The sequence below is a fragment of the Triturus cristatus genome, chromosome 6 (assembly GCF_964204655.1).
Source record: "Triturus cristatus chromosome 6, aTriCri1.1, whole genome shotgun sequence".
Taxonomy (NCBI): domain Eukaryota; kingdom Metazoa; phylum Chordata; class Amphibia; order Caudata; family Salamandridae; genus Triturus; species Triturus cristatus.
This window is the reverse complement of record NC_140589.1, coordinates 985,355,236-985,380,203: the sequence shown is the minus strand read 5'-3', so window position 1 is coordinate 985,380,203 and position 24,968 is coordinate 985,355,236. Positions and strand designations below refer to the sequence as shown.

The 24,968-nt window shown below is 47.9% G+C and overlaps 1 protein-coding gene across 1 annotated transcript in view; it reads left to right on the top strand.

Moving 5' to 3' along the window:
• Positions 1-24,968, top strand: part of DZANK1 (double zinc ribbon and ankyrin repeat domains 1) — a 1,028,117-nt gene that overhangs the window by 387,927 nt on the left and 615,222 nt on the right. The window contains exon 10 of the mRNA XM_085611767.1: positions 9,360-9,452. Coding sequence (XP_085467893.1) covers positions 9,360-9,452 — 93 coding nt within the window. The remainder of the gene's footprint in view (positions 1-9,359; positions 9,453-24,968) is intronic.

Here is a 24,968-nt window from a genome sequence, read left to right as displayed (position 1 = left end):
TAGGATGGTTCAGCGTATTTGCGTACGCTTTTCCACCGTTCCCGATGATTCCCAGGGTCCTCAGGAAGATGAAGGCGGAGCCCTGTACACTAATTCTGATCGCCCCGTACTGGCCGAGGCAGCACTGGTTCTCGGACCTTCATCGCCTCTCCATCAGGACGCCGATCCGTCTAACACAGCACCCGAACCTGCTGACAATGTCCAAAGGACAAGTGCAATTCCCGAACCTACAATCGCTCAGGTTATCGGCCTGGCTCCTGAGCACAGAGAGTTTTGCCAATTGAACATCCCGCAGGACTGCAGGGATGTGCTAGCAAAGGCGAGGGCGGACAGTACCAACAAAACCTACTCCCTCAAATGGAAGCGCTTCTGCGTTTGGTGCTCAGAGAAGGGCCTGAGACCGCTTCATATCACACCCGAGCAGATATTACCATATCTCCTGCACTTGGCACAGTCCGGACTAGCGCATGCATCCATAAAGGTGCATCTGGCGGCAATTTCACGTTTTACCAGGACTTTTCAAGGCCCGTCTCTCTGGTCCAGCAGACTTGTAAAACAGTTCCTTAAGGGTCTTTATAGGTCCTTTCCAAGGCCCCGACGGGTCCCACCGACTTGGCACCTCAACTTGGTCCTTAACCAACTCATGAAGCACCCCTTTGAACCCATTCACCGAGCCTCCATCAAGTACATCTCATGGAAAACGGCTCTATTACTTGCGCTCACATCTGCCAGGAGGGTCAGCGAGTTGCAGGCTCTCTCCATTCAGGAGCCCTTCATGCAGTTCAAACAGGACAGGGTGGTGCTGAGGACAAATCCCAAGTTCATACCGAAAGTGCCTTCAGACTTTCACCTCAACGAGCCGGTGGTCCTACGCTCCTTCTTTGCCAACCCTACCACGGCAGCAGAGAGGACGCTCCATTCTCTGGATCTCAAACGGTGTCTTAAGTTTTATATGGATAAGACAAAAGCATTCAGAAAATCTTCACAGTTATTTGTGGCCTACAGCAGACCAAGGCTGGGTATGCCTCTTACAAAACAGAGCATCTCAAGGTGGATTTCTTCTGCAATAGCGTTCTGCCATGAAGGGGCCGGACGGCCGTTGCGAGACAGGGTGGAAGCACACTCCACCAGAGCGATGTCCACATCAGCAGCGCTGTTTGCTGGAGTGCCGATTTTGGACATCTGTAGAGCGGCGACGTGGAAGTCACCGCATACCTTCTCCAGACACTACTGCCTGGATGCCGAACTTACGAAGGATGCGGCAGTGGGCCAGGCGGTGCTCCGCCATCTGTTCCAGTGAGGTGAGCCTTCCAACAACCCGCCTTCCTGGTATGCACATTCTTTACTGTTTACTGTTTTGATGTATGCCAATGCTTTGAACTGTTATGATAATGATTGTATTATCTCAAGTACCTTTCTGGCATGTTACATCGGAAATGTGCATAATGCATTGCTAACTACTCTGATTCAGGCATGTGAATCTATGAAAGACACCCCTAATACTGGATAAGAAACGCGTTACTTACCTGTAACAGCAGTTATCCAGTATTGGTGTCTTTCATAGATTCACATGCAACCCTCCCGCCTCCCCTGGAAGGACTCACGCCTCTCTCTAACTATATTACGCCTACCTAGCTTGGTGCGTACGAAAATCTGAGGGACTGAGGCTCCTGCCAGGAAGGTTCTAGAGGGAGGTGATAGCCGATTGGCTGGCTCTAGAAGTTTGGTCCTTTTTGCATAAGGACTATGATAGGCTACTAAGGGGAGGCCCTTAGGCCTATTTGTCTCTATGTATGTCTATAGGACATTACTTTTTTATGTACCGGAGGCTCCCGTCTCGACGACGGGGAATGATTCAGGCATGTGAATCTATGAAAGACACCAATACTGGATAACTGCTGTTACAGGTAAGTAACGCGTTTCTTACCAAGCACTAGTCAGTGCACATCCTCAGCCAAGTAAAAGTCCACACACAGCCAGAAAAATTACCATAAACACACAGCCAGCCAAATGCCAGTTCATGCACACCGTCAGCCAAACTCCAGCACGCGCACCCACAAAGAAACGTTCCCTGGTTTCTATTGTTTTTCTGCCTCCAAGGTGGGCAGATGAACCTAAACATATTGCTGATCTGCCCTCAAGGGGGCAGAAATAGCTAAAATGTGTGCTAAAAAAAGGGGAGTGACCCTTGACTATGGGACCGCTTCCTGACATGCCCATAAACATATCCCTGGTGCCTAGTGAGCTTCATGCCCCTACCAAGGGGGGCAGATTGGTGTAATAACCATCATATGTCCCCGGGGCGGTAGAAAAACTGTGCCCATTTGTTTTTTTGTGGGGGGTTCTGGGCAGTCCCCTTGCTTCTTTTTTAAAACAAAAACAATCCATCTAGCAGGCTAATAAACCCCATCTGCCCCCCAGGGGGGACAGAAAGACTGTTATTATTATGGTCTGGGCAGGGTGCTGGCGGTATGCGTGGACTCGCACTTGGGTGGCAGTTTATGCAGACTGTTGCTTGGCTGGCAGTGTGGCTTGTGTGGATCCCCCAGCATTTTCCTACACTGCAAACATCACATTTTCAGAAAAAGTCACATTTCCCTCACATGTCTGTATTAGAAAGTTGAAGGATCACCGCACCAGCACTAATTTCCTACCACCCAGCATTTCCCTTGATCTACTGATAAAAATGATACCTCACTAGTGCCAAAAGCAGAGTCAGCCTAAAAACTTAATAAAAAAACTGCCCCTGTGAACACTCTTTGGTTGCCCCTCAGTTTTTCTTTTTATGCATTTTTAGGCTGACACAAGTGAGGTATCATTTTTATCAGGAAACAGGGGAACACTAGGTGGTAGGAAATTTGTGCCAGCCCGCTGATCCCAAACAGAAATGTGAGTAAAGTGTCTTTTTGTTTTAGCTAAATTTGAGTTTTGCATGGGATTCTGGGTAACATAATGTTGGGAAGATATATGCGAGCCACACCTCCCTAGACTCCCCCTGGTGTCTAATTTTCAGAAATGGCTGGGGTTGGTAGGTTTACCTAGATGGCCGCTAAGCCTGGTAACAAAACCCAGCCCCCACCATCTATCACAAAACAACCTGTTTTTACAAACGAGACTCCTGCGTTTTAGTCCTGGGCTCGGCAGCCATCTAGAGAAATTTACCAAACCTAGACATTTCTGAAAACTAGACATACGGGTGAGTCCAGGGAGTTGTGGCTTGCTGGATCCCCTAACATTTTCTTATCCAGAATCTCCTGCAAACATAAAATTTAGCTAAAAACATTACATTTTCCTCTCATTTCTGTGTGGTGGAAAGTTGTGGGATCACCAGGCTGACACAAATTTCCTACCACCCAGCGTTCCCCCAGGTCTTCCAATAAAAATGGTACCTCACTTGTGTGGGTGGGCGACGTACCTGCGACAGGCAAGGGCCCAAAATGTATTGGGAGACACCAAAATTATCTATCACAAAATGACCTGGTTTTGCAAGGGGGTGCCAGTGTTTTTGGTCCCAGGTTCAGCGGCCATCCAGAGAAACCTACCAAACCCAGAGTTTTCTAAAAAGTGGACCCCCGGGTAGTCCAAGGATCTTGCGTGGATGCCCTAATGGCCCAGGCTGAGTTAGCAAGGCAGTGCAGCCCACCCACAGGGATCGTGGTGCAGCTGGGACAAGGAGCAGTTTTTCCCCTCTGTCTCGTGGCCCCTGTTGACACCGCTGGTGTTGCTTTCGACCCTGTCTGAAAAGTGGGCTGTTCTAAACCCCTCACTTCAGTACACTTCTTGTCAGACATTTCTCTCCAGTACTTTTGGGCCATTTCCTGTCGCTGGCACTAGGTCTACCCTTACTAGTGAGGTACCATTTGTATTAGGAGACTTGGGGAATTCTGGGTGCATGGAAGTGTGTGGCGTCCTGCAGATTCCAGAACTTTCCGTCACAGAAATATGAGGAAAATGTGTTTTTATTTTTACAGTGTTTGAGGTTTGCAAGGGATTCTGGGTAACATGCCCCGGTGAGAGCCCCATACGTCATGCCATCCTGGATTCCCCTGGGTGTCTAGTTTTCCAAAATGTACAGGTTTGCTAGGTTTGTTTAGGTGCCGGCTGAGCTAGTGTCCAAAATCCACAGGCAGGCACATTACAGAGAAAGGGTTACTTTTCACAAAAAAATGTGATGTGTCCACGTTGCGTTTTGGGCCATTTCTTGTCGCTGGCACTTGGCCTACCCACGCAAGTAAGGTACCTTTTGTATTGAGAGACATGGGGGAATGCTGGGTGGTTGGAAGTTTGTGGCTCCCAGCAGATTCCAGAACTTTCCATCACACAAATGTGAGAAATATGTTTTTTTTGACCAGGTTTGAGGTCCGTAAGGATTCTGTGTAACAGAACCTGGTAAGAGCTACACAAGTCACCCCATCCTGGATTCTTCTGAGTGTCTAGTTTTTAACAATGTGTAGGTTGGCTAAGTTTCCCTAGTTGCAGGCTGAGCTAAGGTCCAAAATCCACAGCTAGGCACATTGTGAAAAAAGGGTCAGTTTTTACTGGAAAAATATGATGTATCCACGTTGCGTTTTGGGCTGTTTCCTGTCCAGTAGGTCTAGCCACCCAAGTGAGGTACCATTTTTATATGGAGACTTGGGAGAGCACAGAATAGTAAAACAAGTTTTATTACCAATTGACTTTCTATGCATTTCTGCCTTCGAAATGAAAGACAATGTGTATTAAAAGAAGTCATTTTGAAAAATGCCCTCTAATTCACATGCTAGTATGGGGGCCCACAAATTTGGAGATGTGCAAATTACCATTGCTTCTAAACTCCATATTGTGTTCCCATTTCGGAAATACAGAGGTCTCATTGTTTCCTAATTTTCACTCTTTGTATTTTACCGAATGAATTGCTGTATACCCGGTACACAATAAAAAGCCATTGCACGGCACAGTTCAATTATTGGATCTGGGCACCTCGGGTTCTTGGTGAACCTACAAGTCCTATATATGTCCGTAACCAGAAGGGTCCAACAGATGTAACTGTATATTGCTTTCAAAACCCTTACTTTGAAGAAAATACAGGCGAAAACGTAGGTACAAATGACAGTTTCTTTCAACTCAGTTTCAATATTGTTGTATTTCAGCTGTTAGTTTTTATAGGAAAACCTTGGAGGATCTACACAAATGACCCCTTGCTGAATTCCGAATTTTGTCTACTTTTCAGATATGTATAGCGTTCTGGGATCCGTTATTGGTTTCACACCCATTTCTACCACTAACTGGAAGGAGGTTGAAAGCACAAACAATAATAAAAATAGGCTATGTCCCAGTAAAATGCTTAAAGTGTGTAGAAAAGTTTAGTTTTTTGACAAAAGTATGCCTGTTCCTAAAAACTGGGAAGATGGTGAATGTAGCACTGCAAGCCCTTCGTTGATACCATTTGCATGGGAAAAAAACCAGATGCTTTCTTCTGCAGCACCTTTTTCCTATTTTTCCCCCCAAAACAAAATTATTCTCTATTTTGGCTAATTTCTCGATGTCCTCCAGAGGAATGTACAAACCCTGGGTACCTTTAGAATCCTCAGAATGCTGGAAGAAAAGGACGCAAATTTGGCGTGAATTCCTTATGTGGACAAAAAGTTACAGAGGCCTAAGGGTGAACTACCCCAAATAACCCTAAAAAGACTTAGCACTGGGAAAGGCCTAGTAGCGAAGGGGTTAACGACACGAAACATGGTGGGTCAAGACATATTATGGTTACAGCGTATGAACCTTAACAGAATGCCACACCCCCCTCCCTGTTGCCATGCTCACTGAAGATAGTGGGATAAAGTGAGGACACACTTTAATGAACCCTTTTACCGCGGTGGAAATTCAGCCGCGGTGCAGCACCTTTGATGAGTTGGCGGGGTCGCGTCGGCCAATGGACGTGCGCAGCACTACTGAGGTAGTGTGCGCGACGGCCGTTGGCCGACAGAAGCACGCAACGGGTTAATCAACAAAACTTGGCAACTAGACAAGAAGGGGTGCCTCAGGGATCAACAGAATACCTAATCCTTTCTCAAACGATTCCCTTTTACCCAGCCCGTATGTTCCACGGACCCTCTCTGTTAGGTCTCATGGAGGTCGAGTCTCAGACTTAGCAGTCAAAGCAATCTACACTACATCCAAGTCCCAACTGACCTAATACACTCATTGACAATTATATGTAAAAGGAGTGCCCAGGACTGGGTACATGTTTTGCCATAGATAGAGCAATATGGCAACCCTTGCTACGTCATATGGTTATTCTTGTGAGATGCGGGTATTAAATGGATGATCGTGCAAAAAAGGCCAATGAGGAGTGGGCGCACAATTGTACTATTTTATTAGATACAGGTAATAATTCCATAGTGAACAAGAATTGTGTAGGCATGGAGATTGAAGTCTTCCATTGTCCTGTAGAAGTGATTTCCCCAAAGAGAATCCAGGAATTGAATGAGACTTGACAACCCTTCTTTTCTAACCTTAAAGGTATGGTGTCTCTGCAGTGGAGCTTCATTTGCATACAGTCAATACGAAGTCTGCATACATCTGTATGGACGCCAACCGGCTTGTGTTTTTGTCCAAGTGTGATTGTGTTGCATGGGACTGAAAATATGTATCAATATGCGTGTTGTTTGTTTAGGGCCCCCTGTATGTTAGTCTGAGCATTCAAACTTGATTGTTTAGTAGTCTGTTAGTTAAAGGTTTTATGGACTGGGTGTACGGGTCCTGGGATGTTTGTTGGTCCTTGTGTGCGGGTATCTCTAAGTGTGTTGGGCTGTCTGCTATGTGCAGATACGTTTTTTTTTTTTTTTTTAAATTCTTTTTATTTGCATTTTCAACAACAAAACAAATACAATTCTCTGCAGTGTGAGTAGGATATGTTATCGACAACACAGCTCCCCACCAATACAACAGTATCAATATGATAACCAGGTGCCAACCCGTCATTGCTCGGTAAGTCTCGCATGGTCCCCCCACCTCCGCCCCCCCCCCATCTCGTACACCTCCTACATCATATTCGTTGACCTCAGCACCCCATGATCTACCTGGTTCTCGTCCCTGTCCGGCTACCATCAGTGTATAGCACTGTTTTACAATGCTTGAATCGTAGTTTGAGCCAACCAGTGTGTGAATGGTTCCCATATGTCCTTTGGCCAGGAGCGCACTGGCAAGAGCTCCCAATACAGAGCAAGTTGCGTCTGGCAGTATACAACGCTTTTAATCCATTCCCTAATGTTCGGCGATGTAGTAGCTCCCCAGTGCATCGCAACCTGTCTTTTGGCAAGCAAAATGAGAATGGCCGGCAGTTTACGGTGTTTAGGCTTGACCATGTGTAAGATCCCTAGTAGTGTAGTCTGCGGAGTGCAGGGGATCAGTAGGCCAATGATTGCACGCACCAGCTCCATTACCCTGGCCCAGAAGGAGGCCAACGTAGGACACTCCCACGCCATATGTAAGAACGTAGCTCCATGTGCACTACAACGCCAGCAGTTGTCTGTGTCCCTCAAGCCCATGCGATGGAGCCGGCTAGGCGTGCGGTATATCATGTGTATGTATTTAAAATGTATCAGTCGGAGTCAATAATTAGGGGAAAGGGTCTCAAGCAGTCTACAGCAAATATCCCAGTGGTCGTCAGTGATTTCGGTACCCAGTTCCGTATCCCACATACAGCGCGCCGTTGGGACCACAATTCGATGATTGCTTTGCATGCTTTCGTACAATTGGGATACTAGTTTACGCCCCGAGTCCACTTTGAGCACATTCTCCAGGGCCAACAAGTCCGCCGGTGGCGCCGGAAATGTGAGAAACAGCTTTTGACATGTGTGGCGATGCTGATAATAGAGCAGTGTGTCGAGCACCGTCGGGGCCTCCGCACCGCACAACTGTCCCGGCGTGATGAAGGTATCGCTCGGGAAGAGGTCCCCCCCAGTATTAAGGCCGTGTGACGTTGCGCGTTCCCCGGTTTTCATGTTTAGCAGCGGGGGCCACATGGGGTTCCCGCGCAGGAGCACTGATTTGGTATAGAGAAGGTCCAACTGGGCTCGGCGACGCAACCCATGTGCATATACGTTTGATGTATCTCAGTGTGTGCCTGCAAGTTCTGTGCCTTTGTATGCACGCACCATACAAACGCCAAACTGATGGACTTTTTTAATACTTGTTTCACTTTCTGTGGCTTGGTTTAGTCTTCTTTTTTAGAAATCCAAGTAAAGACTTTTTCTACTAGGGCAGTCCAGTGTGATTATGATGAAATACCACGTTAGTGATCTGAATGTTGTGTAGCTCAGATAAAGTACTCAGATATAGAATTGTCTATTACATGTTTGCCTTGAACATAATCGTGTTGTTAGTGTGGTAGTTTCAGTGTTTGGATTTCTATGTCTATTTCGGAGCATTGAGAGAAAACTCATATGACGTGTCCCATGGTGTTTCTTATTATTCTAGTATTAATTGCACACTACTGTTGCCCTGCCTTCCTTGGGATGGGTGGTTTACTGTTTTTCTTCACATAAGGTCATTTATGGCTATAAATCCACTCTGAGAAAATATGAATCTTGCTTTGGGCGTAAGTGAATGCAAGGCTGAAATACTTAGATCAAATAAGTACAGGCGGAAGGCTACTTTCTTGCCAATTTTTTAGTTCCTGCTTGGCTTATGGACCCAACATGTGCCCATTCCTTGTTTAAGAGTCATATCTCGTCAAACGTAGACGTGCTCCCATGGTTTGAGATAGCAAACCGGAAACAAAATAGCGAAATCCTTGAAAATAAGGGATAATCCCATATAGCACAGATGAATCCTGGATGGTGTCTCCTAGATTGTTTATCCATTCATATGTAATATTCAATCATAGGAATCCTTTTAAAATAAGCATATATTATTTTATTGAATTCTTATCATCATTTTCCATATACTTGTAATCATGTAGTTTGTATTCTACAATCTCTTCACGTCGACTTCCCATATCTAAGTAGATCCCCTATGCATTTTAGACCTGCTGCAGGTCGGATGGGGGGCTGTGAGGGGTGATTAGAACGCATTCCTGTTGCTAGTTAAACATAAGGATGAAGGATCCTCAAGTGAAGTGATTAGAAGTCGAGTTGATCAGCTGCAGCATTTGTCTGGCGCATCCACTATCTTATTGGAATAGAAAGTACATGATCACAAGTATATGTGGCTAAATGTATAAATTGGTAACCAATATAGGACACTCCATCCAGTACACAGCTGCACTTTGTGGGCCTATCCCTTGTTCGTAGGGTTTAGTTGTTATCTTTTTTGCATTCCAAACAATGATTTATCATCTACAGAAATATTGTCTTAAACCTGTTTTTTGTATTTTCAAGGGCAAAGCAATCTGCAGGCACTGCGGGACTGGTAATCCAGTGAACCTCAAGCATTGTGTGACCTGTGAAGGTCGGATCTCTGAAACACAAACGGTAAGTTTCCTGCCCTGGCTGTCATGCATAAGTATATCAAATCAGTTTACGCTTGTATCAGGTGAGAACGTAGCAACCATTTTAAGCCTGTGTTTGTATTGCCTTAGCTCTCTGCGGTGGTAGCACATATGCAAGACATTTAAAAGTGTCTTTATTGCTTCATTGGTCCATTGCAACACAGCTTTCTGATTGGTAAGTTTGAATGCTGCACCGAGTGTGCATCCACCACACGGAAGAGGTTTCTCATCAACTATGTTGTAGTCAAGTACATGGACTGACAGCAATGGTGGGGTAATTTTTAGAACTAACCTACCAGACAGAGCAGCTGTCTAAGTGCAAAGGACTTATTTTAGGCTTACTAAGAACATAGAGGGGCTTGCAGTCTGCCCATTGCTTACCATTGGTTGACTTTACAGCAGCTGTCATTGCCTGCTTCTGCTTTGATTGCTGCCCTTGTCCATTTTAGGTTTGTCTCTCCCTTGGAGCAATCACAATTTACTTGTGTCCTTCCACTGCTCAATTTTAAAGAGCTACTTTTTCTTCCCGTTGTCTTAAGGACTCCACAAGAGTGTATGTGTTTTCTGCTGTCTCCATAGTTTGCTTCTCTACACCCTTCTGTGCTCCTTGCTTCTCACTCTCGCCCATATGCTTCTTCCCCACCCTCCTCCATGGTGAACTCGCCCTTGTGTGCTTCTCTTCCACATGTGTGGTTCTCCAGCTACCTTCACATTTCTCTCTCTCACCTCTTTGCTTTTCTCTCTCCGCACACTCCACTTTGTTCTCTCTCTCATCTGTTACACCAGCTGACTGGACTACGGCAACTCCCTCTACGCCGGAACCACTGCCAAACTCCAGAAAAGACTTCAGCGGATTCAGAACGCCTCAGCACGACTCATCCTGGACATCCCCCGATCACAGCCACATCTCCGCACACCTAAGAAACCTGCACTGGCTCCCCGTCAACAAAAGAATCACGTTCCGACTCCTCACCCACGCACACAAAGCTCTCCACAACCAAGGCCCAAGATACCTCAACGACCGCCTCAACTTCTACACTCCCACCCGCCAGCTTCGATCGACCAGCCACGCCCTCGCCGCCGCCCCCCGCATCTGAAGAGCCACAATGGGAGGAAGATCCTTCTCCTACCTGGCGGCCAAGACGTGGAACTCCCTCCCCACCCACCTCCGCCTGACCCAAGACCACCTCGCCTTCAGGAAGCAACTCAAGACCTGGCTGTTCGAGCAGTAGCCTGCCCCCCCACCTCAAGCGCCTTGAGACCCTCCGGGTGAGTAGCGCGCTATACAAATGCTTTGATTGATTGATTGATTGATTGATTACTTTATTACACCCACGCCTTCCTTACTGCTTTCTCCACCCACATCCTACGTGTTACTTCCCTCCACTAATGCTTCCCCGTGTTGCTTCCACACATACAGGTCCCTGGGCTCCACATTTAGCTTCTCCCTACCCGCTTTTAAAATATAACTTTCACATGGCTTTTATTTTTTATTTACTGAGCCAAATTGGTTCAGTAAATAAAAATAAAAAAAGCACCCACTTCATGTTGGAGTGTGCATGGATGGTGCACATGCCTACAAAAAGATGCGGGTGGCTGTGTCATAAGCTTTTTAAAATTCTTCTTCAGACATGATAAGCAGCATCGTAGATGGTGTACAGCATTGCTGAAAACCATTGGCAAAGCTAATGGTCCCAAAGTTGCCAATGCTTGCAACAGACAACTTTATTTTCGTGTGGGTAGACTTCTTGTTTCCAAAACATAATATATCTTTAGTATGGTCTTTTAGTTAGCCCCTTGCTAGATGGTTTTGTTGTCCATCTCAGTTGTTCATTCTTGATTCGATGGCTTTCCTCCCTACTCTTGTGTTTTGCCTACCTAGGAGCATTTCAGCCTTGGATAAGTTGAGACCTTCCACTTCCTTTTTTAGGTCTCGCGAGCCAAAGGCTCGAAGAGACATTTTATATGTGGGTTTTTCAAAGTGCTACCCAGTCTTTTGGCTGGCCTAAACCTTGAGTGCACGAGATCACATGCACGTGCACAGCTGCTCCTCTGCTCATTGCATTCCCCCCTCCCTTCTCACCCAGCCCTTTGATGCTCTGCTCGATTACTTTCCCTTTCGCCGCTTTGACCCTTGCATTCCCCCTCCCTTCTCACCCAGCCCTTTGATGCTCTGCTCGCATCTCCCTCCTCCCTGGGCGTGAAGGGAGACAGAGCCATCCTGCTTGATTGCCGTGTCTGCGATCACTTTAATGAAATGCAGCGCTCGCTCCCCTGCTTTCACTAGGCCCGTTTGGCTTCCTCGCGTGTAGATTTTACAGTGTACACCTACATAACTCGCATTTTGTTTTTTATTTATCTTTCTTTATGTTAAGGCTTTGTGTTTTGCTTATTGGTGTATTCTTCTGCTGTTCTCAAAATATAGCGCAAACTCGACTTAAAAGTATTGGAGCGCTTTACATGAGCCTCAGTTCACATGCATTTTGAGATTAAGTGATTTGCCCAGGATCACAGGCTCTTGAACCAACGCCAAGACTGGAACCTCCCAGCCCTTTGATGCTCTGCTCCATTGCTTTCAGATAGGCGCTTCGCCTCCTCGTTAGGGATAACAAGCGATATAAAAATCCAATTACAATAATATTTTGAAAGGATGCATGCTGGCAGACTTCAACAGATGAAGCACACCGCAGGGAAGGAGAGCATATTTAAGTCAAGGTTGTTTTCTGGAATAATGCAAAACATCTTAAATATTTTGCGAGGGGGGCAAACATACGTGCGGATACATGTAGAACAGTGTACACCTACATAACTCGCATTTTGTTTTTTATTTATCTTTCTTTATGTTAAGGCTTTGTGTTTTGCTTATTGGTGTATTCTTCTGCTGTTCTCAAAATATAGCGCAAACTCGACTTAAAGGTATTGGAGCGCTTTACATGAGCCTCAGTTCACATGCATTTTGAGATTAAGTGATTTGCCCAGGATCACAGGCTCTTGAACCAACGCCAAGACTGGAACCTCCCAGCCCTTTGATGCTCTGCTCCATTGCTTTCAGATAGGCGCTTCGCCTCCTCGTTAGGGATAACAAGCGATATAAAAATCCAATTACAATAATATTTTGAAAGGATGCATGCTGGCAGACTTCAACAGATGAAGCACACCGCAGGGAAGGAGAGCATATTTAAGTCAAGGTTGTTTTCTGGAATAATGCAAAACATCTTAAATATTTTGCGAGGGGGGCAAACATACGTGCGGATACATGTAGAACAGTGTACACCTACATAACTCGCATTTTGGTTTTTATTTATCTTTCTTTATGTTAAGGCTTTGTGTTTTGCTTATTGGTGTATTCTTCTGCTGTTCTCAAAATATAGCGCAAACTCGACTTAAAGGTATTGGAGCGCTTTACATGAGCCTCAGTTCACATGCATTGTGAGATTAAGTGATTTGCCCAGGATCACAGGCTCTTGAACCAACGCCAAGACTGGAACCTGCTTTCCCAGTTCCATAGTCGCAAAGCAGCCTGGACCGTAATACTACATCCTGGGTAGAGGATGGGAAGGAGGGGGAGAGACAGAAGCCACACGAAAGCTCGGCTCGCTATGAGCTCGAGGTTCCAACAGCACCTCGAGCTGAGCCAGGCTCGAGCTTTCAGTGACTTGCCCGCCTCGAGTTGCTAAGCACCGGTGCCCAGAGGTGTGGCTCCCTCACCAAAGCACAAGTCTGTCTTTTTCTAACACCCTTTGGGTAGGGGCCAGTAGGGCATTTCTCTTGCTCGCGTGAATATCACTCTTGCCACTGATTTCTGATCTGGTGGCCAGTGAGTGAATACGTTGTACAGAGCGCTTTTGGATGTGAGTGTTATAGAATAACTGCTGATTTAGACCCCACTTCTTGTTTGTTTATGGAGCAGAGAGGGTGGGAGGACCATAGTTTGGCAGCAGAAGTACAACACTAGAGCATGTTCACAAAAGTGGGCTAGTAGTGTCCTATTCATGAAAGTGAATTAAATGGGTTGACTTATTAACCAGGGCTAGTTTGCATAGCGTTCTATTAGATAAAGTGTAGCATAATCGTAAAAAAACACGCCGATTTCTGAAAATCCCTTTTCTACACCCTGCAACAACTTCCTACAAACGCCCACTCCGTTATGGATACTCTGCATCCGCCCTACACCGCCACTACTTGCACTGCATTTGTAAGGCATTTATTAACCAAGTCTCGCTGTTTGGAAGAAGGCCTCCTTGAGGCAGACTGAGATGCAAGATTGTGGCGCCCTAACCCCAGCCTGAAACTGGTCTGTTGCTTTTTAGGTCTGGCTGAGACAGCGAAAGCTGTCTCTTTGACACATTTTGTAAGTGGATTTTTGAAAGCGCTTCCCCTGGCATAGAGCTACAGTGCACGAGGCATGCACGCGCGCAAAGCAGCCATATGGCTTTACGTCGCTCTCCCTGCCTCTTTGACCCTTGCATTCCCCCCTCCCTTCTCACCCAGCCCTTTGATGTTTGGATAAAATAATGGTTAAGCTACTTTGCAGGCACTGATGTTAAGCACAACGCTATGTTACACTGCGGTTACTTCACGGATTGGAGACAACTTTATGTAATGGGCTAATGCTTTCGGTGAGAATATTAAGGAAGAGTGACCACGGAACTGTTCATTGCCTACATCAGATTTGGGTGCATCTGACTAAAGCAGGTGAGGTTACTTTAATATGGGGGCTGGGTTATGTTACATTTGCAAGCCACTTAAGAGTCCACTCTCTGACCCAGACAGTTCCTCTCGCCATCCTTCTGTAGTATTCTGTGCTGAAAGATAACAAGTCTGAAAATGCACATTTGAAGCAAGATTTTAACAGGTATCTCCTATGATATAATCAATATTCATCAATCATTTACAAAGCTCAATACACAGCTACTAAACAAGCTGTAACTACTTGTTAGGATTTGATTTGTGCGGAACAGACTACAAAAAAAATATGTATTATTCTTTTGGGAAAGAAAGAGCGCCATTTGGATTATACGGCCATAAACCAAATTGTCTGTCCATGCTGAAATCAAATGAGCCTTAATTATCCAACTCAAAGATGTCCTTTTATCAACTTCATTTGGGTTGACAGTCAGCATTTAAACTTACGAACTACAGGTTATACACAGATCTCCGCCATTGATGTTCAGCTCACTGAGCCCGCTATTTTAACAACTTCTTGTTCAAAGCAGAAACACTATGAATAACATTCATTGGTTGCATCTGGTGAGAAACAAACAATCCTCTGCAACAGTGCAGGGTGAGAAAATAAAGTTGACCTCACAAAGTATGCATTACCTTCACATACCTTGAAAAAAACACTAATAAGCGCCGACAAACTTTACATAAATGGCACCTTAATTTCATATATTCATTAAAACAAATTCCACAACTAAAAAACTAGCATCAGCTACCTAGCACCACCTTCTTAAAGCTTGAAGAGGTAGGTTGTTTATATCATCGGGGGTGAGGGGGGTCCACATATATGAAAAGATATTACCTGCTGTCACATGCAAACCTATTAAGCTGCAGCAATCTGAAAACTGTGGCAGCAATTTTACTAATTTAGATCCACCGATTGAGAGGCCTCCATACCCAGAGTGAATGACAAAAGGTGACTATCGCAAGGATACATTACTCTTGCATAAAAGCTGTAACCGTATAAAATACACTAAAAGTATATGGGATAACTTATTCCTAAGAATGACTATGAAACGATCAGAGAAGCGAAAACCCCTCTGCAACTCTTCAAACACTTAAATAACTTAAGCCCAGAGCTGCCATCACAGTACCACAAGCACCAAAAACATTTCAAGGGCAAGGTAAGCAAAAAACAGTCTTTGTACAAAAAATAAGCACTCCAACAATGCCTTGACACTGTGCGAAAGCTCTACTCACCTTGAATTCTAGTCAGATCACTATGTATTTTCAGACGCTGTTCCTTTAGCTATATCAAAATACACCTGCAGCAAGAACAGCTCCAGCATACTCTGTTTATAAGCACACTGAACCCGTATTTTGTAAAAAGTTCTTGCACGCCCTCAAACCATTGCACAGAAAAATATCAGCACAACAGCGGGAGGGGAAAAGGAGCCTCCTTAGTTTCAGCTTGCTGAAAAAACACGAGTGAGAGAAAGGAGTCACCACAAGCCAGCTAAGAGAGAGACTACGCTTAATAGCCTGAACTGATCAATGTTGATCTTGGTCAAAAGGCATTGGCTGCCTGGGAAATGGAGGAAAATCCAAACAACTTATAGTCAAAATACCTAATTTACCTAGGAGGAACAGAGATAAAGAGATGAGAATACATCCTAATGGGCTCTGCAACAGGATACAGAAGTCGGTCTCTCCTCACCCTCCACCTCCGTCTCTCCTCACCCTCCACCTCCGTCTCTCCTCACCCTCCAACTCTGTTTCTCCTCACCCTCCACCTCACCCTCCACGTGTCTCTCCTCACCCTCCACCTCACCCTCCACGTGTCTCTCCTCACCCTCCACGTCTCTCCTCACCCTCCACGTGTCTCTCCTCACCCTCCACACGTGTCTCTCCTCACCCTCCACGTGTCTCTCCTCACCCTCCACACGTCTCTCCTCACCCTCCACACGTCTCTCCTCACCCTCCACACGTGTCTCTCCTCACCCTCCACACGTGTCTCTCCTCACCCTCCACACGTGTCTCTCCTCACCCTCCACACGTGTCTCTGCTCACCCTCCACACGTGTCTCTGCTCACCCTCCACACGTCTCTCCTCACCCTCCACACGTCTCTCCTCACCCTCCACACGTCTCTCCTCACCCTCCACACGTCTCTCCTCACCCTCCACACGTCTCTCCTCACCCTCCACACGTCTCTCCTTACCCTCCACACGTCTCTCCTCACCCTCCACACGTCTCTCCTCACCCTCCACACATCTCTCTCCTCACCCTCCACCTCACCCTCCACACGTGTCTCTCCTCACCCTCCGTGTCTCTCCTCACCCTCCACATGTCTCTCCTCACCCTCCACGTGTCTCTCCTCACCCTCCACGTGTCTCTCCTCACCCTCCACGTGTCTCTTCTCACCCTCCATGTCTCTCCTCACCCTCCACGTGTCTCTCCTCACCCTCCACGTGTCTCTCCTCACCCTCCACGTGTCTCCCCTCACCCTCCACGTATCTCTCCTCACCCTCCACACGTCTCTCCTCACCCTCCACACGTGTCTCTCCTCACCCTCCACACAGGTCTCTCCTCACCCTCCACACGGGTCTCTCCTCACCCTCCACACGTGTCTCTCCTCACCCTTCACACGTGTCTCTCTTCACCCTCCACACGTGTCTCTCTTCACCCTCCACACGTGTCTCTCTTCACCCTCCACACGTGTCTCCTCACGTGTCTCCTCCTCACCCTCCACATGTGTCTCCTCCTCACGCTCCACACGTGTCTCTCCTCACCCTCCACACGTGTCTCTCCTCACCCTCCACATGTGTCTCTCCTCACCCTCCACACGTGTCTCTCCTCACCCTACACGTGTCCCTCCTCACCCTCCACGTGTCTCTCTTCACCCTCCACGTGTCTCTCCTCACCCTCAATGTGTCTCTCCTCACCCTCCACGTGTCTCTGCTGAATGCCGCACACTGCTGAATGCCGCACACTGCTGCACGCCGCACACTGCTGCATGCCGCACACTGCTGCACGCCGCACACTGCTACACAAAACATTGCTGCACGCCACACACTGCTGCACGGCACACACTGATGCAACCGGCACACTACTGCACGCCACACACTGCTGCACACTGCTGCATTACTCACTGCTGCATGCTGCACGACACTGCTGCACGCAGCACACTGCTGCATGCCGCACACTGCTGCACGCCGCTGCACGCCACAGTGCTGCATGCCTCACACTGCTACACGAAACACTGCTGCACGCCGCACACTGCTGCATGCAGCACACTGCTGCACGCTGCTGCACGTCACAGTGCTGCATGCCTCACACTGCTACACGAAACACTGCTGCACGCCGCACACTGCTGCACGCCGCACACTGCTGCACGCCGCACACTGCTTTTATGCGAGTTTATGCTACTGACATTGTAAATGACAATGCCTTTTATTTGTTTTAAAACCAAAACATAAATAAAAGGCATTGTAATTTTACAATGCCAATAGCTCAAACTCTTAGATATGCGAGACCTATTGCATTGCAAATGCTTGTTTTGTCTTCTTGCGGATACTATTTGTTTTGTAAATTTTACATTAAGCACTCCATGAGAGTGCCTGTGTTTACTTGCTCTCACCCATCTTGTACATTTTACCCCACTGCACGTGCTCTGGCCATTACCCCCTCTCAAATGTTCTACATCCTCTATTTATATAAATATTTTCGTTTGCAAGGTTTGGCCGCTGCAAAGTTCTATCAGGCTTCTCAATTCCCTGTTGTCTTCTTCAGTACTGTTTCTCTTCTTCCCGTAATTTATTTATTTATTAACACAGTCCCTGTAGCTCCAAAGTGCTGCTTGGCTGCGCGATTGCTTATTTGCCCTTTCATTGGTCTTTTTTTCTGCTTTGATAATATTTTAATGTACTGTTTTAACATGTTTGCTTTGTTCGCACAAAATTGGCAAGGTATGCCCAGACGTGGGTCCCTTGCTCACTTTGCCACTGGATTAGAGATAGCCTGTCTGATGAGGAGTGTTTCTGGTCCAGGAAAGACTTGGCTTGGCAGTTCAGGCTGGAGTGTTCCCATGAGGCACAGGGTCAAGACTGATTTGCATATAGCTGGGTCTGAACTGGGGTGGCGAAGTGAGCTAAAGAACGATGATGGATTCAACCGAGATCTGCGATTGGGGATGAGTGTCTGAAAAATTTCAGCGCTCCGTCCATCATCGCTTAGAGTTTGCTTTGTTGCGTCCCCCCATCACAACAGATGCACATAAACATGTTACAGTGTGTGAGCGGATGAGATGAATGACTCAAGACTCTACGTCTAGTCAGAGAAGGTTTTATTTTGATAAAGTCCCTTTTAGTGGGCGCAGCCAGATTGTTTCAAACGAGCAGGGGGATTTTAGTCTCAAGGTAAACACGTCTCTGCTTTCCGTCGAGTTTGAGTGGCGCCGGGGTCTTTCCCTTGCGATGTTTCGTCCTTCGGGCAGGTGTGGCAGCGTAGAGGACTCCGATGTGCCGGTGACCCAAAAGAGAGACAGAAGCAAAGGTGGCGGTCAGAAAACAAGTTCTCGCTATTCTCACACGGGGACGGGGAAGTGAGGACAACACTCTGGTGCTCAGGTGCGATTTAGGCTACGGCCGCTGTGCAATGGGACCAGTGCGAGTGAGGAAGGGAATAGTGCAGAGACAAACGAGTCGGCGAGTGGCGATAGCTTAACTTTCCGCCTTCTCCCGCCTCCCGACCCAGCCCGTGAAACGGTCACGTACCTGGGTTAGCCACGCTCCTCCGTGGGCGCGGCTCGGTGATACGTGGTTGCGGAGTCCTCCTGTCTCCGGCTTCTCTCCCCTTGGCATCCGTCCTCGGTCCTCAGGGCGTCCTCGTTCTCCTCGTTCTCGATCTCGTTCTCCAAACTCCTTCTCACGTCTTTCCTTCTCCAAGTCTACCACTCCGGTGTTCGTACACACCCCCAACTGTTCTTGGTCGGATTTTATTGGCTGCGGGCCCAGGGTGTCATCATAGTGGGTGGGGTAGTCCGAGAGCTCATCCCAGTTAAAGGGGAAGGCGTCTGCTGTAGTCGGATCCTCAATTCCTGAAGCTGTCCATGCGTCTTCCTGCGGATTATAAAACATAGGGCCCGTGAAATCCCGAGCCTCCCACCACTCAGCCCCGTGCCGACAATCCTCCCCGCTCTCCTTGTGACACTCCTCCACCACCGGTTTCTCCCGATTGGGGAGAGGAAAGGTCCTGGACAGGTAATCCGCACTAGCATTGTCTTTTCCTTTCCTATGTTTGAGAGTGAAGGAGAACGGCTGGAGGGACAGAAACCAACGGAGAACCCTAGGATTGTTGGAGAGGTTCCGGCTCATCCACTGGAGGGGTGCATGGTCAGTATAGAGGAGGAAGTGACGCCCCTCAAGATAGTAGCGTAATTTATCCGTGGCCCACTTTATCGCTAGACATTCACGCTCTATCGTCGGGTACTTCATCTCCCTAGGGAACAGTTTCCTACTGATGTAGACAACGGGGTGTTCAACCCCGTCACCCGTCTCTTGGGACAAGACGGCCCCCAACCCATGGTTCGAGGCATCCGTGTGTAAGATAAAGGGACGTGAGAAGTCCGGAGAGGACAGTACCGGACTTGAAGTGATGATGTGTTTGAGAGTATGAAAGGCGTGTAACATCTGTTCGGTGGGATGGTGGAATACGGAGGGTCTGACCTCGTTGAGGAGAGTGTTGGTTAAGGGGGTTGCTACTTCAGAGAAGTTAGGGATAAAGCGCCTGTAATACCCTATCAACCCTAAGAATGCTCTCATCTCACGCTTCGATGAAGTGAAAGGGGTCGCAGTGATGGCTTTTATCTTTTCAGACTGGGGGGCTATTAGGCCATGACCCAGGACATAACCTAAATAGTTCACCTTGTGGAATGCCATCCTGGACTTTTTTGAATTGACATGTAATCCGGCGGCTCTTAGTGCCTGGAAGATCGTGTGCAGATGTTGGAGGTGGGTCTTCCAGTCAGGACTGAAAACCACGATATCATCAAGGTAAGCTGAGGAAAACGCTTGATGGGGTTGTAGAATCGTGTTCATAAGGCGCTGAAAGGTGGCCGGTGCGCCGTGCAGTCCAAAGGGCAACACCGTGAATTCGTAGAGTCCTTCCGGAGTAGAAAAAGCGGTCTTTTTCCGATCTTCCTCTCGTAAGGGTACCTGCCAGTACCCTTTAGTCAGGTCCAACGTGGTGATGTAACGGGCCTCCCCCAATTTCTCTATAAGTTCGTCGATACGGGGTATGGGATAAGCATCAAAGGACGAGATCTCATTCAGTGCCCTGAAGTCCATACAAAAACGAATACTCCCGTCTGGCTTTGGCACCATTACGATAGGTGAGGACCACTCACTTCTCGAGGGTCTGATGACTCCCAATTGCATCATGTCTCGGACTTCTTGCTGGACAGCTTTTCTCCTTGCCTCTGGTATCCTGTAAGGGCGTTGCTTGACCACTTTTCCTGGATTTGTCTCAATGTGATGTTCGGCGAGATGTGTTTTCCCCGGGAGATCTGAGAAGATGCTAGAGTGGACTTGCAGGACCTCCATCAGTTCGTCCCGCTCCGTTTGACTGAGCTCGGTGTTGATTGGTAGTTGATGTAGCGTTGTCCCTCCTTTCCCCTGTGTAGGCAGTGAGAGTGAGGCCGTTTTCGGGGGGGGGGCGATCCATTTTTTAAGCATGTTTATATGGTAAACTTGGGTCCTGCTGGGGGACAGTTGTACCTTGTACGTGGTTTTTCCGATAGTGGCGATGACTCTATATGGTCCCTTCCATTCGCTCCGGAACTTGTGTGTGGATGTTGGAAGAAGCACCAAGGCCCAGTCATTCACCTTTAGGGTTCTCCACTTCTTGCCTCGGTTGTAGTAGTGGGCCTGTTTCTCTTGACTTCTCGCTAGATTCGTGTAAGCGAGATCGCGGAGCTTCCCTATCTTTGTTTTCAACGCCTGAGTATAATCCAGCATTTCCCGGGCTTCCAGGGATTCTTCCTTCTCCCACACCTCCTTAGTCATCTCCAACAGGCTGCGGGGTTGGCGCCCGTATAACATTTCAAAGGCCGAACATCCGAGGCTGCTCTGCACCTGACTACGGATGACATACAAGGCCAAGGGTAAGAGTCGGTCCCACTCTGATCCTTCCACCTCCAGCATTTTCTTAAGGGTGCTTTTTAGTGTACCATTGTATCGCTCTACTAGACCATCCGTCTGTGGATGGTACACAGAGGTTTTGATGTGACTGAGGTCTAGGAGTCTGCAGACTTCTCTCATCAGGCGAGAGACAAAGGGTGTCCCCTGGTCTGTAAGAACTTCCTTGGGGAAGCCTACCCTAGAGAATAGCTCCAGGAAACAGTCGGCTATATTCCGGGTAGTGGGAGTCCTTAGGGGAAAAGCTTCGGGAAAACGGGTTGCATAGTCCACTATGACAAGTACATATAAGTGACCTTTTTTTGTGCGGGGTAAAGGCCCTATCAGGTCCATCCCGACCCTCTCGAATGGAGTTCCTATCACAGGTAGCGGTTGTAAGGGGACTCCAGGAGGACGATGAGTATTCCTCTTCTGACACACTATACAGGCTTGGCAATGGGTTTTGATATCCTGGTAGATCCCTGGCCAATAGAAGTACCTGAGTACAGTTTGGGTTGTTTTCTCCGACCCAGTATGTCCAGCCAGGATATGCGAGTGTGAAAAAAACATTATTTGCTCCCTAAAGGCCTTGGGTACCAACAGCTGGTGGGGATCCTTAGGGGATGCCTGTCTATATAACAACCCATCTGTGATGAGAAACCTGGGGTACCTAGGTGATTCGGATTCGGTGGTACTGTGAGCTTGTTCCCAGGCGTTATACAGGGAGGTGTCATTGGCTTGAGCGAACTTGAAGCTCCGGTCCGTAAGCCATGGTTCGGGGGTGATCAGGGCCGTAGATGTGTCTAAGGAATCACCCCCTTGGTGGGTACCCTGCTTTGGTTTGTTCAGCACTCGTTGGAACAGGTCCAAGAAGTCCGGATTATCGGTTCCGATAATGAGGTCTTCCGGGAGTTCATCCAGTACTCCGACCCTTATGTGGTTTTGGACCCCTCCCGAGTGTTCTAAGGGGATGATAGCTACTGGGTATGGTTTCACGTCTCCATGTACACATCTAATGTGTACCGAAGCCTCAGGAACTATTTGGTCATGCGCAACCCACAACCCCTGGATCACCGACTGCTTACAACCTGAGTCTAAGAGGGCTCTAATGACATGACCGTTTACCTGCACACTCACATGGAAGGCCGTCCCCATCTCCGCAGTATACAAGATAGATTTGGGTATGTAACCCACTTCCATGGGTTCCTCCGTTGGTCTTTTCTTTGGACAGACACGGGCAATGTGGCCCCACTCCCCACAGTCAAAGCATTGGGGCCCCTTCAGTCCGGGGACCTCGAACCTCGTGTGTCTGGGTCTTATCGGTTCCGGGAGTTTGAGCCTTTTCTCAGGTCTGGGCGGAATCATGCGTGGCTTCTCACCCTCCCCGCTGTACCCCTTTGGTTGGGCTCTAGAAAAAGTCGTGGCCATCTCAACGGCTTGATGGACCGTTAGGTGGCTATGCTGTCTCAACCACCGCTGCGTGTTGTAGGGTAATGCCTCTAGATATTGCTCCAGGTATATTTTCTCCATGATTTCTTCCTTGGAGCTGGTACCGGGAGTTAGCCATTTGTCGGCCGCCATTTTAAGCCTGAAGAATAGCGTTTTGGGGTTTTCCCCAGGTCCACCTTTCTCTCTCCTGAACCTCACTCGATACGCTTCTGCGTCGAGGCCCAGGTGATCCAGGATGATGCCTTTAATCGTTCCATACGGTGTTTCGCCGTTAGCGTTGGCCACCTGGTATGCGGCTTGAGCCTCTCCCACCAGTAGAGGAGCCAAGAAAAAAGGCCATTTTTCCAGGGGCCAGCTACAGGCCCGTGCTACCCTCTCGAAATTTGTGAGGAAAGCATCTGGGTCCTCTCCCGGCACGTACTTTTGGAGGGACAGACCTGCGGGGGTTGACTGGCTCGGCCCCCTTGTCTCACGAATGGGGGTGGCCTGAGGTTCTGTTACCACCTTCTGGAGTCCCTCCAACTGGGCCGTTATCGTGTTTTTGAAAACATCACGATCCGCACTGGCGGAAGCCATTTGGCGCTCGACCGCCCATTCCAGCTTCTCCTGTCCTTTGATAATATGTTGAATTAGAACATCCATCTTTAAAGTGCAGATGGCCGGATCTGTGCCCGCATTCTCCACCACTGTGAGCGGATGAGATGAATGACTCAAGACTCTACGTCTAGTCAGAGAAGGTTTTATTTTGATAAAGTCCCTTTTAGTGGGCGCAGCCAGATTGTTTCAAACGAGCAGGGGGATTTTAGTCTCAAGGTAAACACGTCTCTGCTTTCCGTCGAGTTTGAGTGGCGCCGGGATCTTTCCCTTGCGATGTTTCGCCCTTCGGGCAGGTGTGGCAGCGTAGAGGACTCCGATGTGCCGGTGACCCAAAAGAGAGACAGAAGCAAAGGTGGCGGTCAGAAAACAAGTTCTCGCTATTCTCACACGGGGACGGGGAAGTGAGGACAACACTCTGGTGCTCAGGTGCGATTTAGGCTACGGCCGCTGTGCAATGGGACCAGTGCGAGTGAGGAAGGGAATAGTGCAGAGACAAACGAGTCGGCGAGTGGCGATAGCTTAACTTTCCGCCTTCTCCCGCCTCCCGACCCAGCCCGTGAAACGGTCACGTACCTGGGTTAGCCACGCTCCTCCGTGGGCGCGGCGATACGTGGTTGCGGAGTCCTCCTGTCTCCGGCTTCTCTCCCCTTGGCATCCGTCCTCGGTCCTCAGGGCGTCCTCGTTCTCGATCTCGTTCTCCAAACTCCTTCTCACGTCTTTCCTTCTCCAAGTCTCCCGCTCCGGTGTTCGTACACACCCCCAACTGTTCTTGGTCGGATTTTATTGGCTGCGGGCCCAGGGTGTCATCATAGTGGGTGGGGTAGTCCGAGAGCTCATCCCAGTTAAAGGGGAAGGCGTCTGCTGTAGTCGGATCCTCAATTCCTGAAGCTGTCCATGCGTCTTCCTGCGGATTATAAAACATAGGGCCCGTGAAATCCCGAGCCTCCCACCACTCAGCCCCGTGCCGACAATCCTCCCCGCTCTCCTTGTGACACAGTGCAAGCTGTGTGTCACAAAACACGCATACGCCTCAACATCCACTGTGGACTGGTCTTTCTTTATTAGAAAACCAATAACAGGATTGCCAGCCATCCGTGTGTGTATGTTTTTGACAAATGGCAAAACAACTTTGGCAAAGGAAATAGCCTGGGCTCTTCGAGTTGACACCTATTAACTTAGCCAGTGCATGTTCTGAAACCCAACAAGGTGGGTACTCTAGACCAGGATTGATTTACCCACATGCAGCTTTGTATTTTACTAAAGATCTTCAAGGAGGACAAACCCTCAAAAAACTATGTTGCATTTTTATTTCAACTGGCAGGTGAGGGCATGTTAGAGATATGGTAGAAAGGCTGGAGGAGATAGTCTTCCTAAGAGTTCAAGTGCTCAATAACCTAAAAGAAGGCTGGTATCTTCTGTAGATATAGGAACAATAATTGTACACTATCGACTCCTGTATTCCATAGACAGGACAGAATAACTCAATGTATTGGTTTTCATTTTCCATATGGTAACTTGGTTGTTTTCTAATGAAGCAGAGTTCTGGAGATTACATAGTGCCCGCAAAATATTTTGGGGCGTAAATTAATGATTATTTTCTAAGGACAAGCAAACACCT